The sequence below is a fragment of the Mustela erminea genome, chromosome 17, assembly GCF_009829155.1.
Source record: "Mustela erminea isolate mMusErm1 chromosome 17, mMusErm1.Pri, whole genome shotgun sequence".
Taxonomy (NCBI): Eukaryota; Metazoa; Chordata; class Mammalia; order Carnivora; family Mustelidae; genus Mustela; species Mustela erminea.
This window is the reverse complement of record NC_045630.1, coordinates 13,125,237-13,140,285: the sequence shown is the minus strand read 5'-3', so window position 1 is coordinate 13,140,285 and position 15,049 is coordinate 13,125,237. Positions and strand designations below refer to the sequence as shown.

At 52.9% G+C, this 15,049-nt stretch overlaps 1 protein-coding gene across 2 annotated transcripts; it reads right to left on the bottom strand.

Annotated features, from left to right (window-relative positions):
* Window positions 1–806: 806 nt before the first annotated feature.
* Window positions 807–13,628, bottom strand: ATF3 (activating transcription factor 3). Of its 2 annotated transcripts, none has more exons than XM_032318570.1 (4): window positions 13,401–13,628; window positions 6,834–7,077; window positions 3,650–3,757; window positions 807–2,262 (listed from the first exon to the last, which is right to left on the bottom strand). In XM_032318570.1, the coding sequence occupies exons 2-4, from the start codon at window positions 7,071–7,073 to the stop codon at window positions 2,065–2,067; spliced, it is 546 nt and encodes a 181-aa protein (XP_032174461.1). In that variant the 5' UTR covers window positions 7,074–7,077; window positions 13,401–13,628; the 3' UTR covers window positions 807–2,064. The 2 variants fall into 2 exon arrangements, with proteins under 2 accessions (XP_032174461.1, XP_032174460.1); XM_032318569.1 differs by having other exon boundaries at window positions 13,418–13,628.
* Window positions 13,629–15,049: the final 1,421 nt, after the last annotated feature.

Genomic DNA, 15,049 nt, shown 5'->3' with positions numbered 1-15,049 from the left:
GGAGAGCAGAGTCTGTGTCATTGGGGTTGTTGTCCTCCTTGTCATCATCGCTGTCGTCGTCGCCTCTTCGCCGTCAGGAGTGGCCTCACCCAGGGAGCAGCCTCGTCCAGAGTGGCCTCTTCTTGGGAGCAGCCCTGTCCGGGGAGCGGCCCTGTCCGGGGAGCGACCTCGTCAGCAGCGGCCTTGTCTGCAGAGCAGCCTCATCCAGAGCGGCCTCTTCTTGGGGGCGCCTCCGACCAGGGAGGGGCCTCATCTGCAGAGTGGCCTCGTCTGCGGAGCAGCCTCCTCCAGAGCAGTCTCATCCGGAGCGGCCTTCTTGGGAGTGACCTTGTCGGGGTCATCGTCATCTCTTTGTAAGAGATGGCCCCTACCAGTCAGTTTGATTTTTGACGCTTGGCGCGAAATAAAGCTTTGTTTGATTTTCATTTTGTGTCAGTCTTGTTCCTTTGATCACGGACCCTAACAGGCTCCCCAAAGAGCAAAGGATGACTCCTGGGAGAATTTTTTTTTTTAAGATTTTATTTATTTATTTGGCAGACAGAGATCACAATTAGGCAGAGAGGCAGGCAGAGAGAGAGAGAGGAGGAAGCAGGCTCCCTGCTATGCAGGGCTCGATCCCAGGACCCTGGGATCATGACCCTTTGAGTCGAAGGCAGAGGCTTTAACTCACTGAGCCACCCAGGCACCCCTCCTGGGAGAATTTTAAGCAGAACACCCCTCTGCCCACAATGGAGGAGTAGGAGGCGGGGAAATGACTCACGTTCACCCACAAACCCATTGAACAAGAACAGAAACCAGCACAACACTTAAGTTTACCACGTCTTGGTTCCAATATTTATTATATCAACAGGTTAGGAATACTAGGATAAATAAGTAATATTTTCTCTTACAGAAAATTGTAATGTACTATTGAGTAGGATTAAACACTCTGAGGATTTCACAGAAACATCAGAATTTAAACATATAGTAGCCAGAGTCCTGTGGCCAGTGTGAATGACCTCTCACAGCTCTCAATGCTTTGGGCCAGATTTCTACAAACATCCTCATGACAAACAATGCCACTAACATACAACAATGCTAAAGCCTTGGCATCACCGGTTTCAAACGTGTCTCCACTGAATGTGGTTGTCAACCGCGAGAGAAGGAAAATGGAATATTCTTTGGCTCTTCTGGCCTAGAAACAACTCCTGACCTAAGTCACCGAGTGGCGAGTCCTAGCCCTTTGGAAGTCGGACTTCCTGCTTTCTTCCTGTGACATTAGAACTGAGTTTGCGACAGAGGACCTGCAGTCACGCCCATGAGTTTTGCATCAATACCTTGATGCTGAAGGAAAGGGGGCTTTCTCTAGTGATGTGAAGTTGCCCAGCTCGCCAGCAGAATTCTCTTCTCCCGGGGTGGACAAGCTCTTCTGGCCACCTCAACATTCTGTAAGACACTGCCTTGTGGTGATCACCCCCCAAATTCTCAGAAACCAGATCCGAGGAAAATCACACCGGTGTTGTATGCAACAAACACCAGGAGAGCACAATGCCTAGCTTGGACACAGCGATGCCTCACACACAGTAATTCCGGTGCCTGATAGCAGGTTTGCTAGAAAGCACAACCCTGGCCATTGTACAACATTGCTAAATGTCATTCTCACTCCGTGTCCCCTGTGCGTGGCTGAGGCAGTGGCAGCGCAGGACGTGGCCCCACTCCATCCACCCAAGCTCCAGACACTTCTTCAGCATGAGTCCTAATGCTGAGAGTCCTGGTCTTGGTAGAATCCAGGCAGAAGATGGGCAGGACCCTAACTGGGGCCCCTCTGCAGCATCCAAGAATAGCCAACATGTTAAGGCTTAAATCCTGGCATTGAGACAAAAAGATGCCCTCATCCTGGTCCAGTGTCCACTCTGGCGCAGAGAGGGAAGGCCCAGCTGAGTTACCCAGAGCTCTTCCACCTCGATGGTTCTTCACAGCTGGGATGCGAGAGGGGCACAGGAAGTCAGATCTCCAATGGCTTCAGGGTTCGGGATATAGAAGGTTTCAATGAGGACTCCCCAGTTGCCCCCATACCACGATGGCTTAGCTCTGCAATGTTCCTTCTTTTATCTGTTGGATAAAAAGGTTTCTCTCATCTTCTGGAGTCCTCCCGTTCTGAGCCCGGACAATGCACGTGGGCCGGTGAAGGTTGAGCATGTATATCAGATGCTGCTTTTCGTTCTTGAGCTCTTCGATCTGGGCCTTCAGTTCAGCATTCACACTCTCCAGCTTCTCTGACTCCTGGGGGAAAAGCAACATAAGTATTAGGGATGGAGCCAAGGTTCCAGTACAGAAAGGCTGGTCTCGGAGTGCGGGAGGTCACTGCCATCAGGGTTCATCAGGCTGGGAACGGCCCTCAGGGAGGGAGTGCGGTGGGCTCCCCCGGGACAATGTCATCACAAAGCTGGGACAGCGGCATTAGGTCTGGAAGAATCCAGATCCTGGGGAAGCCTTTGAACTTGGGAGGCTTCTTCAGAGACGCCCTCGAGTTTCCACTCACAGTTGACTGCAGGTTGTGACTCTCATGGCAATGAACCAAGGGCTCAGATAACTCCTTTGTGTCAGTCCAAGGACCCATGCGCAGCCCTCCTGGACCCAAGAGGGCCCCGAGCGCTGGGAAGAAATGCACACTCATGGTGCTTAGTCTTTCCTGAGTCGCTAATTTCAGTGAGAAGTTCATCTCCCCAAAAGAAATGTACAAGGCAGCACACAAAATGTCTCCATTTTCACTCCCTCCCTGAAGCCATCACCAGAACCCCTGGGGACCTGCAGACCCCCGGTGGACATGCTGCCCTGGCCTGTCTACACTCGGGGCAGGGGACAAAGGCACGGGAAGGACTGTGCCAGGGCGCACCCCGCCTGCCTGAAGATGCTCTTCCTGCCTGAGCTTCTCCCTGCAGAAGGGGAGCTGTCAGAATGCAGGAGGGACCTCGGACGGGCCGCAGGATGAGCTGAGAAGGGAGGGAGTTAAGAACACAGAAGCACCCAGAGGAAAAAAAGAGTGTAACCACTGCTTGCAGATTAAGGAAATAACTTGTTTGAAGAGATTAATTAAAGGCTTTTCATACTGAGCCAATGAGAGCTGGCAGCTTCCTTCTCTTGGTAAAAACGGGTGAGGGAGGCTTCCTTTGACTGGGCTGACAGATCCTGCAGCCTGGAAGGGGCCAGACATGTGTGGACGGGCCAAGCCTGCCGGGAATCTGGGCAGCAGACAAGCTGTGGTTTTTAATTCACACACCTGCTTCTTCTACACCCAGAATCCCCTTGGAGGTGCTAACAGCTTTGTCCCCCCTCTTGCAGCAACTGGCTTCTCACTACCATCTACACATCCTTCTGGGCAGGGGCCTTTCTGACTCCCCTTGCGATGGCATATGAGGTTGGTGGGGGGCAGGCATGAGCAGGAGGAGGGGGTGAGGCAGGGACAACTCTTTCTGTTTCTTTCTTAAAGATTTACTTGTTTATTTTAGAGAGAGAGAGAGGAAGTGGGGTGAGAGGCAAAGGGAGAAAATCCTCAAGCCGACTCCCCGCTCAGCACACAGCCGGCCTAGGGGCTGGAACCCAGGACCAACCGCCTGCCCCCCCCCCCCCCCCGGCCGCCCCGACCCCGGGCGCTGCAGGGAGGACTCACTTTCTGCAGGCACTCTGTCTTCTCCTTCTTCTTGTTCCGGCACTTGGCAGCTGCTATCTTGTTTCTTTCCCGACGCCTCTTTTTCCTTTCATCTTCTTCAGGAGCTACCTATAAAATTCAAGAGACCGCACGCTTCATGGGAGGCAGAAATTGCAACCCATCTTAAATACAGTGCCTTTCACTGCAGCAAAAATGGCAAACCAGGACAGCCTCCATGAGAGGAGGACTGAAGAAGTCAAGTCCTGCATGAAACCTCTCCACATGCACTCGCAAAGGAAGACTGCAAATCGAAGAACTGCTGGTTACAATTACATTGACAATCCTAGGGCACCTGGGTGGCCCCGTGGGTTAAGCTGCTGCCTTCAGCTCAGGTCATGATCTCAGAGTCAAGGGATCGAGCCCTGCATCGAGCCCTACATTGAGCTCTCTGCTCAGCGGGGAGCCTGCTTCCCCGTTTCTCTCTGCCTGACTCTCTGCCTGCTTGTGATCTCTCTCTCTGTCAAATAAATAAATAAAATCTTAAAAAAAAAATTACACTGACCATACTAGTCAGTTAAAATTCAGTTTATCTGAAAAATACATTTGGATTCTGAAATGAGTGGGATATTCAAATTGAAATCTATCAGTAATGACTATAATCCCCTGGAGCAGAAAACAGATTCTGTTTCGTTTCCTTTCCCCTGGATCTAGGAATGACGTCAGGAACATTGGCTAGCCGGCCACCTTTTCTCTCCTGCCTCTTCTTTGATTTGAGACCCAGGGCACCCCATTCACCTCTGTCTTCACTCAGAGCATGAAAGCACCTCCTTCAGGAATTCCAGAGAAGCCCGTGAAGCTCCCGGAAAAGAGGAACCCAAGCATATTCCCCAAACAAAGTGGCATTATAGGCCTGGGCCTTGGTGCCACCTGTGGACGGTGACCAGGATCCAACCAGTGACTCAGCCAGCAAAGACCTACCAATCTCTTCCTCTGCGCCCCACCCTGAGGCAGCCGTGGGGCTCCTCAGAGAACAAAACCCTGTCCCGCTTTAGGATCTGGCCCTCTCTGGAGATTGGCTCTGATCGTGACTGATGGGAAACCCACAAAGTTCAGCCACAGGGCTTGGCTTAGAAGCCTGAGACTGCCCGGGATGAAGTACTCACGGTGGGCTTGAGTGGGTGATGGTCTAGGCAGCTAACGTCAGACCTTGTTGTGTCACCTGTCGCTGCCCCGGACAGCAGGAAAGGGCTCCCCAGGGAGCCATTTCTCTGATTTCAAATCAGAGAAATCCTGGGGCACTGTAGTCACCTCAGATCCATCTGATTACTAGTCCTTTGGTTTTGACGACACTGAGTTAGCTGCACAGAGATGGAAGTCCTCATGATTTAGAGAAACAAAGCCCAAGGGGAAAGCAGGGCAAGGGGCAGTTTTATTTTTTACATTCTGGACCCCAGGACCACACAGGCAGACATCTGAGTTTAAACTAAACTGGCTCTGAATCCCAGCTTCACCACTTATCAGCTGTGACACCCTGGGCAACTTACCATCCTCCTCTGAGCCTCAGTTTCCCTCACTTGTAAAATATGATCAATAATCTTATCAATCTAATGGTGTGGGGAGGAATATATATATAAAATTCAAATGCTTTTCACAGTGCTTAGCTTACAGTCAGTGCTACGTAAGCCTTAGTTACTATCATATTAACCTCACTGTTCCTCATCAAGAACTCAGCAATGGTGGTGCTCTCTACACAACCCTACAGGTGTTTGGGGGTAGTGGGAGAGGACTCAGGGTTTTCTCATATGAGGAAGTATTTGAAAGTAGAGCAAATCTCAGAATCATACACTGTCAGAGATAGAAAAGGCTTTAAAGAGCCATTCGGTTCAATCTCCTGACTGTCCTGACATGGAAATGAGGGACAGAGGGACCAGCAGCAGTGCATTCGGGGAGACCGAGGTATCACTAGTTCATGGTCACTAAACCAGCAGGCAACAAAGCTCAGGTGTAAACCCAGACTTTTGGCTCCCTGTCCTGTGTCCTCTCTGGGATGCACTGCCTCATTCTACCTTGTTGCCTTCCCAGAGGTGACTGGGACCTGGCAGAACAGGGTCCTGCTGCCCAAACACATGCATGCCCATTGGTTTCACAGGTGAGAATTATAGCAAACAAGGGGACCTGAATTTTCAACGATTTAGTTGGTGCATTCTCTTCCCATCAGAAGAACCTACTTGTTATACTGAGCTAAAATCAGAAGGTCACCTAGTAAACACAGTCAGCAGATAAGCTGGGTGCTTTAAGGGGTACGGCCACAGAGCAGGAGATATTCTGTCACTGGCTGTCCTCTGTACTGGACATCTGCTTCTTCCTCTAAAGAACTCTCCAAATACCCTTGCAAAATGCTTTTCTTTCTTCTATGGGGAGCCTACTACTTCCCATTACATCCTGTTATCTCAAGGTATTTAGAGAATTTTTTAAAAATTCCGTGTGTGCCCCATGGCCCACCTTGCACTGTCCCGTAGCAGACAAGGCGATCCTGAGGTTAACGGAGCATAGGCGATGCCTCTAATGATGGCTTATGGATACAGTGTCATGTGGAGCCCCGCGGCCAGTCACCGAGCGCTGCCCACCAGTGAGACCCCCAGCAAACGCCATGTCATTGAAGCCTTAGATCAATCCTATGCAGGAGTCACTGTTACCACCACACCCTTTTATAGAATCATAAAGATGCAGAACCAACTTCCTTTTAAACTCAGTTCTTTCTTGGCCAGTTCTGCTACCCCTTGACCAAAGACAGTGGTCATGGCAGATGAGTAAGCCTGATATAATCCCGTCTCTTATCCACAAGGGAACGGCCCACAAAGTAGCCCACAAAGACCTCCCCTCTGAGGTCCTCGAGCCACCACTGCACAGCCAGCAACCAGCTCTCAGACTTCTCACCACGCCTGTTACTCCAGGTGTCTTATGGAAGAGCGCCCGACAGGGAAGCGTGCAAGTGTTGGAGACAGGGGCGCCCTGGGAGCAGAAGCTGTTACCAGGGCTGTGAGCACAGCTGGCTGGTCCTGGCTCCCCAGGCTGGCTGCTGGGGTCCTCGCGGTGATGAACACCGTCACCACACTCTGAGCAGCCCCTGCCTGGAGCACGCCCGGCCTGGGGGGTGTACAGTGGAAAAGTGCGGAAAGAACCAGAGAGAACGCTGGGAACCTACCTCGGTTTTCGTGACTGCCATCTCGAGGGGTCTGCCGCTGACCGTGACCGACTCCAGCGCAGAGGACATCCGGTGACAGAGGTGCTTGTTCTGGATGGCGAACCTCAGCTCTTCCTTGACAAAGGGTGTCAGGTTAGCAAAATCCTCAAACACCAGTGACCCAGGAGGGGACAGGCAGGGGACGATGGCAGATGCACTGACTTCCGAGGCAGAGACCTGGCCTGGATGTTGAAGCATCATCTTGCTGAAAGAAATATGGAGACCCAAACTACTTCAGGGATTTGGGGCGTGGGATCAAGTCTCCCCATATCCGCGGCTGCCAACACCGGAGCCGCACTCCCCTTGGGCTTCTGTGTTGTTTTCATTTTACGCCTCCTCCTGAGGAAAACAGGTTCTTAAAGCACACAGCTCAGTGATGTGCATAAAATGCCTCCTTGAAATGTATAAAGGGTGGCATTTCAGGCTACTCTGAGTTCAAGAAGGTGTTAGTTTTGGCTGGTGCGCATATACACAAATGTAGCCTCAAACAGTCCTGAAAGAGGAAGAGCATTTAAAGAAAAAAACAAAACAAAACAAAACAAAAAACCCAACAGTGAGACTCTTATGTAACCCCACTTTCAGTCTCCGTTTTGAAAAGAAACTTGGAAGGTATTTGAAGCGAAGCCGAATGTGTCTGTCCGTGAATGGAAGAAAGAATGATGGCCTGGGGACCCTTGGATTTAGCAAATAAATCTCTGAAGCTTCTCCCTCAAGAATTTTGATCCAAGTCAGTGAGAATGAGGACAGTAACCGCAGCCAGCACGTGTGTTTCTTCAGCCCAGTATGGCAGGGCCTGGGGCTGGGGTGGAAGAGTCACGTCACAAGGGACCAGTAGCCCCTTCTTTTTTTTTTTTTTTTTTAAAGATTTTATTTATTTATCTTATAGAGAGAGATCACAAGTAGGCAGAGAGGCAGGCAGAGACAGAGGGGGAAGCAGGCTCTTCACCAAGCAGAGAGCCCAACATGGGGTTCGATCCCAGGACCCTGAGACCATGACCAGAGCTGAAGGCAATGGTTTAACCCACTAAGCCACCCGACGCCCCCAGTAGCCCCTTCTTAAGGTTAAGACCGCTGAAGCAAAAGACCTCAGAGAGAAGCAAAGCAAGGAACCAAGAATTTGGGCCTCTCCCGGCGGGGTGGTGTTCAGCCCCGTGGTGTCTGCAAAGGCTGGGGCTGGGGATCGAAGGGAACCTGGGACCGGCTCCAGCACGGAGGGGCAGCGTGACCTAGACCGAGTCTCAGTCTTCATCTGGCCGATGGCTGAGAGTGTCTGTGGCATGGGGACTGGGTGTCTCTACCGTTGCTGTGCCCAGAGCTGGCCCAGCACCTGGCACCGGCTGCTCCCAAGGTCTGCTGTCCCCCGCAGACTGCCCCACTGAGTACATGCAAGGGGGAAAGACAGGGTCAAATTAACCAGTCTCTGAGCTCTCATCTACCTCTGTCACTCGATAGCCCAGGGAGCCGAAAGGCGCAACGGAAGGAAAGTGAAGGGAGAGGCCCACAGTTCCAATCTGAAGAGCCCCCCACAAATCTCAGCCTGCCGGGCCCTCCCTCCAGCAGCAGCCGTGCCCCTTATCCCTGCAGTCAGTTGTCCAGGTATGTGGGGACAGTCTAGGCACACTGTCCCCTGGAGTGTCCTTCTCAATCTGGCCCTGTGCAGTCACTGGCCCAGTCTAGTAGTAGCCCTTTGGCGTGTGACTAACATTTAACGAGTGTCTCCTTGACACTAGAAACCTCACCTGCATGATCTCATGTAACTCTCACGAGAACCCCGCGCATTAGGTCCTAGCCCCCTTTTGCGGATCAGGTAACTGAGGTTTAGACCAGCTGAACACCTTGTTCAAATTCATCACAGAGTCGGTATGAGCAGCATCAGGACTTGCATTAGGTCTGACCCAAGAATTCACACCCTGAACTTATAGAATATAAAACACTATTTACATGGCAAAAACCAAAAAAGCCAGAGCAAACCTTTCTGGCGGGGTGAGGGCTGGCACGGGCGGGTGGTGGTCCTGTTACAGAAGCGGCGGAGAGGAGAAGCAAGCAGAAGCAGGGAGCCAGGGGGAGAATGTGCACTCCGTGCGACGGACGGCTGGTCTTTCTGTGTCACCCCGCACACTCTGGTTCCATTTCCAGAGCCCTAAGTGGGTCTTTGGTCCATACAATTCTTAGACTGGGGTCAGATGATCACAGATTTGAGGCCCACTTATGCATCATCACATCTCCCAATGCCTGTTTTCTCCTCCATAAAAGAAGGCTAATGACCAATCACCCCATTTTTCCAGAGTTCTGCAAGGAGTTGAGAAAGTAATACATGAATGTGCCCTGGAAAATACAAAACAACGGGGAGGCCTCCCCCGGTCCCTCCAGCCCAGGGGCCGGCTCTGTGACAGATGCTAGGCAGGGTCCCGCTGGCAGGGTGGCTGGTCATTCTCCGTGATCTCAAACACTTCGGAAGAGATCACCCTGACCTCTGAACGGACTCCCCCTTACGATCTGAAAAACACTGATGGAGGCAAGAATGCCAGGCCATCAGTGCCACCACTGACTGTTCAAAGAAGTCTGGGAAACAGCTGTCATTTTCTTCCCAAAGCCCTGTGTCGTGAGCTGGATCCCAGGCTCCTCTATCAGTTTAATTGCATCATGGCAGGATGAGGGGAGGGTACTTCTCTGGCCGGTGATCAGCTCTGAGAAACAGCCTCCTGAAGCCCTGAGGCTTAGGATTCTCCTGTGCATTCATGTTTTCCCTCCCTTAACCAACTTGATTAAAAACCCCGTAGTTCTGGGATGGAATTCAGAGCTACCACTGGAGGGCCTTTGTTTGGATGACGGGATGGCGCTCCTCCACTTTGGTAGTCTGAATTTGAGTGTAGTTCTATTTCACCCCCCAGCTAAGTTTATTAATGAGCTCGCGGGGCTTGGGGTCTGTTGTTTGGGACTGGTTTTTTCCTTTTTTAGTTTAAAGTCAACCATCCCGATAAAAGTAACAAGAATGTCAGTGGTATGGAATGTTTTCATGAAAAGCAATGGGTGGGCTTACTTGGGGGGTGGAAACGGATTGTAAAAATGCTTTAACAAAGCCTTGCAGAAAGGAAATCAGTTACATTTGTAGAGATCTGAGCTTTCTCTGCATTCTGCTACAGCTTAATTTCTTGAGATACTACTTTCTAGTTACCCCTTGACTCATTCTCTTAAGGTCTGATTCAGCCCAGGCTCAGGCTGTACCTCTATGAGGAAAATGAAGTTAAAGCTTCAGACAACTTTCTGGAAGTCGAGACCTACCAACATTCCCCCTCACTGAAGGACAAAAAAAATCTCTTTGGGGATTTTCTGAGTTGGCTTTCTACATTGATCTTAAAACTGTCCAGACTTGCTACAAAGAACCTCCATTTTACTTTTGCTTCATTATCTTCAATCAGAAACCATGTCATATCTTTGGCAGTTTCATCATTTTCAAGAAAGTGAAACTTTACTCGTGCATTTCTTTAACTGGAAATTCAACTCCCAGATTTTATTTCCTAGCAGCTACAACTACGCTGAATTTTCACTTCTAATTTTCATCTCCCCGCAACAAGTGCTGCTCGTAAAACATCTCACAGTATAGGAAGTCGATACGGGTCTTTCACAAACTTCCTATCTTGGTCTTTCTCCCAGCCTATCTAAAAATTGAATAGGCCCACCACTGTGTCTGATCACTGGGCTTTTATCACTGATAAGCCACTCACACTTTCTGGGTCTCAGTCTCCTCATCTGTAAAATGAGGCCAATACTGCCTGCCCCCATTTCCTCACGAGATGGTCAAGAAGATGATACAAGAGTCACAAAGGCTGATTTATATACACACTGGATGGCCATTACTACTGTGATTCCACTTTTCCCATTTCAGGGGAACTCAAAATGTTGTTGTCAATGCATGTTAGCCCCATTAATCAGGGATTAACTGGAAGCTAATGAAATCCAGGTCACTTTTTTCTTCTTTTGCACTTTGGTTGACCCTGGGCTCCCAATCTACCCCACTATTTATTTGCTGGTAAAAGCTTGTTTCCACTGCTCTCACGTACTTGAGAAATAACCAGTTCTCACACATGAAACCATTTCTAGTTTCTCTGGTGTCCTGGCTATGTACTTCCTCCTCCCTAGGCTGGGTGACACTTCCAACCGTTGACCCTGTTCCATGCTCAGCCAAGTGAAAACAGAAATCATGAGCTCTACATAATGGGGTGGAATGCCTGGTATTAGAGGCACGTAGGTCAAATCTTCATTTTGCAATTAACATGAGATCCAGGAAGGTGGTGACTTGCCCAAGGCCATAAAGCTGTGAGTGGCCCGGCCCTCACCAAGCTGTTGACCACTCACCCACTGCTCCTTTTGCTTCATCACCAATAGAGATCCAAACCAATAGGACCAACCAATAAGGCAAATGGAGAATAGAGCCACAGGCCAGGCAGACAAGCGGTCAGCAGTCTTAGTAACCTGGTACCCACAACAGAGGCGGCTTTGACACCACTGAAACAGGGAGGGAGTACTGAAGAATGAGAACAATGGAGAGAAAGAGCCAAGAGGGATACAGAGAGGGGTGGGGTTAAGACAGAAAGGATGGGAAGGCTCCAACAGCTGCCACACAGGTGCTGGGGTGCTCTACCCTATCCACACTGTCAGCCTGGAGTGTGACCTGTCACACTGTCCCTGAAACCACCCAGATGGTAACAACCACAAACCTCTCTGCTACTCCAGTCTTTGTCCAGGATATCCTCAAGGCGAGAGTCTATATGTCATAGAATTAGTCTATACCAAATACTAAATACAAAATAAGAAGGGCAGTAATAACAACTTCTCCTTCATTTAAAGATGGGGAGCTCCAGGGCACCTGGGTGGCTCAGTGGGTTAAAGCCTCTGCCTTCAAATCAAGTCATGGTCCCAGGGTCCTGGGATCAGCCCCATATCCATCCTGCTCTCTGCTCAGCAGAGAGCCTGCTTCCTCCTCTCTCTCTGCCTACTTGTGATCTCTGTCTGTCAAATAAATAAATAAACTCTTAAAAAAAAAAAGATGGGGAGCCCCCGCAACAAATGGGACTGTCACCCACAATGAAACAGGTGCATTGGGGGAGACCACTGGAATTTCCTATCACTCATCACCCCCCACCCCCACCCCCCTCACCCCCTCCACCTCCCTCACCCCCCTCCCTACCACCGCCCAGTCCCCTTCATCAAGGGTTTAGCAACACCCTTATTTACAAGGAGGTAAATGTGATCTGGGTAATAAAATTCAGGAAAAGAAAATGGTTAGGAGGAAAGTAAGTAAGCAGATGACATGAAAATGGGGTGTGGGGGATCAGAGGAGAACCAATGCAATGGAAAGAACCTTAGGAAGGGAAGACATGCCCCATAGAGAAGTCTCCTCCCCCTCACTGCCTCCAAAGCTGGTCAGTGACATTAGACAGAGACCCACCATCCCCCAAGTCATTCAAGGCTCTTCATGGGTCCCCTTTCTTTTAGTTACATCGCCCTGGAATCTGAAAAACTTCTGCCAGAGAGGACCTTAATGGTCACCGGTCCAACCACCACTTGGTGCTTCCAAACAGGCCGAGGGAGCCAGCACTGGGCCCTGGGCGCACACTTCTCTCAGCTGGGGAAACTGAGACTCAAAGACACGAAGCGCAGTGTAAGCTCTCAGGGTCCCGGCCACTAGACCACGAAGGCATTCTCTCAACTATCTGTGCGGGCTTCTCACCCTTGCTTCCTCCAAGGTGCGAAACGCAGAGAAACCCGCAGACGTGCCAGAGGAAGAGTCACAGGTACGAGAGCAAAGCGAGTGAGAGCCTTGGGACCAGAAGTCTCCGGCTCAGGGGCTGGACACCAGCCTGTGCCGGGAAGCCTCACCGCCTTCCACCCCAGGACAGCTACGCGAACGCCCGCCACCTCTAAACTTATCCCAACTAACTTTTCGCTCCAGGCTCCGGCGCGGTCCCGCCGCCCAGCGCTCCAGGGTGCCCAAGGCGACCCCCAGCGGCCGCGCCCGCGACCCCGGCACGACCGTCCCTTTCCCATTCATTCGGTCCCGCTCCTGAGGCAGCCCTTCCGCCGGCACCCGGCCTCGGTGCCTCTCCGCGGGGCCCGGGAAGGCTGGGCTCGGGAACGGCGGTGCCGGGCACCAAGCGAAGGATGAGTGGGACAGCGAGCTGGACAGCCTCGGCCACCCCCGCGCACCCACCTCCCCACGCCAGCCCCAGGCGAGATAAGCGAGCGTCGAAGGCGGAGAGGAACGGGGCTCCGAAGCCCGCGGAGGAGCCGGAGCCCGCCCTCTCCGTCATTGGGAACCTTTCGCGCCCCAAGTCAAAAGAGAAAGTTCTTTGCGAGAAACTTTCCGAAGCGCCGAGGAGCAGCCTTGCATGGGAGAAGTTCGGCCAGAGTTCTTTCGCAGCCAGAGGCTGGAGGCGCGGATCGGGGACGGGCGCAGGGGTCGCGGGACTGGTTATTAGAGGGGCGCAAAGGGAATGAAAGCGGGCCACCCTCGCCGCGCTCACTCACTCGGTTCCAGCGCTCACCTCCGGTCTCCACGCAGGGCGGCCAGGGTCCAGAGGGCGGGCGGGGTCGGGGCGGGGTCGGGCAGGCTGTCTGCGGGGCAGAGGGGCGAGCTCCGAGGACTCACCGCCGGCGCGCGGACTGGCGGGCGGGTGTGCTCGGGTTCGGGCGGCGGCGCCGGGAGAGCGCTGGGCACTGCGCGCCTCGCTGCGTGCGACTGTGGCTCAAAGCGCGTTGCATCACCCCTTTTATAGCCCTCGGGCTGGCGGCGAGCCAGCTTACTCCTGGTTACGAGTCCCAGGCTGACGTAATGCTATTAATAGCTTCCCCCGAGAACCAGCCGAACTAGGCTAGGCTGGGAGGAGGGATGGAGGAGGGGCCAAAGGGGGAAGGGAGGAGGGGGACTGGTGATGCAAGCTCGGGGAGGAGCCGGCCGCGACAAACTCTCCCGGCGTCTCGTTCTCGGACGCACACCCGCCCGCCCTCTCTCTCCATATCAGGACCGGAGCTGTCCGGGCGGGCAGCCAGATGTGCGTACTCGCCGCTGCGTGTTCCAGGCATGAGCCAATGGTGCCCAAGCCAGCGGCATGACTCCACTGTGCTGGCATCTCTCCCTCCGCTAGATTGGAGGACTGGGGGGAGATGGAGGGGCGGGGCCTGGCCGCAACCCAAACTAGGTGAGGCTGGGAAGCGGGCACGACCTTTCTCTAAAATGCGTGGTCATTTTCTGGGCCCCTTTCCCCCTCCCCCAGACGCCGCCTTCCCAAGTTGGGAGACAGGGTAGGGTTAGAAGCGGTAGCCCCCGCTGTGGGAGAGGTGCGCCCAAAAGACCCCTGCGTGAACCCACACAGTTACCCGCCGGGGCTGACCTCCGCCGCTTGGCCCGCGAGAAGTCCGCGCGTTAACCCAGTCGCGGAGGGCAGCGCTCGGTCGGCACCGTGCGCCCTAGCCCGCCGCCCGGGCACACCCCGCAGGAGCGCATACGCGGAACCGTCTCCGGGCGGGCGGGGAGCGGGTCCCCGAGGCCGGGGCAGGGGGTAGGACCGTGCCGATTAGGATTTTTTAACAACCACATAGCGTTTGAAATTGACGGGCAGTTTCTTAGTGAAACGAGCAGAACATGGAAAGAGGAGAGGAGCTGAAAAATTAGTGGCAACTTGGGCGCTAAGAGTGGGGTTGAAACCGAGCGGCCGGGACGAGGAGGAAAGAGAAGGTGCTTTGATCCCTGCGGGCCAGGCGGAGGGGGGTCGCCACCCTCTTAGGCTACGTTTAGGGAAAACCCATCTTCGCCTTTCACGCGTTTTTCTGCTCCCAGAGCGGAACTGGTTGGGGCAAGACGGCGGGGAGTCGGGGCGCACTCACCGCAGCCGAAATGAGGCCCCGTAGCAGAAGTCCCTTCGCCCCTCCAGCCCGGCTGTCAGGAAAGGTTGGGTCCTATGGCTCCAGATACTCGTTGGGGCTTCAACAGAACTGGATTTGAACCTTAAAAACGATTTCCGGGTTCCGATTCCTCGACCCCAGCTGTCTCCGCTTCGAGAGTGGCAGAACCGGGGACCTTCTCAACTGCCCAAGGACGAATATACGTGTACGCGAGTGTGGCTCGCGAAGTTTCGAACCTGCCCGGGGCGGGGTGGGGTGGACCACGCGCGCCTGTG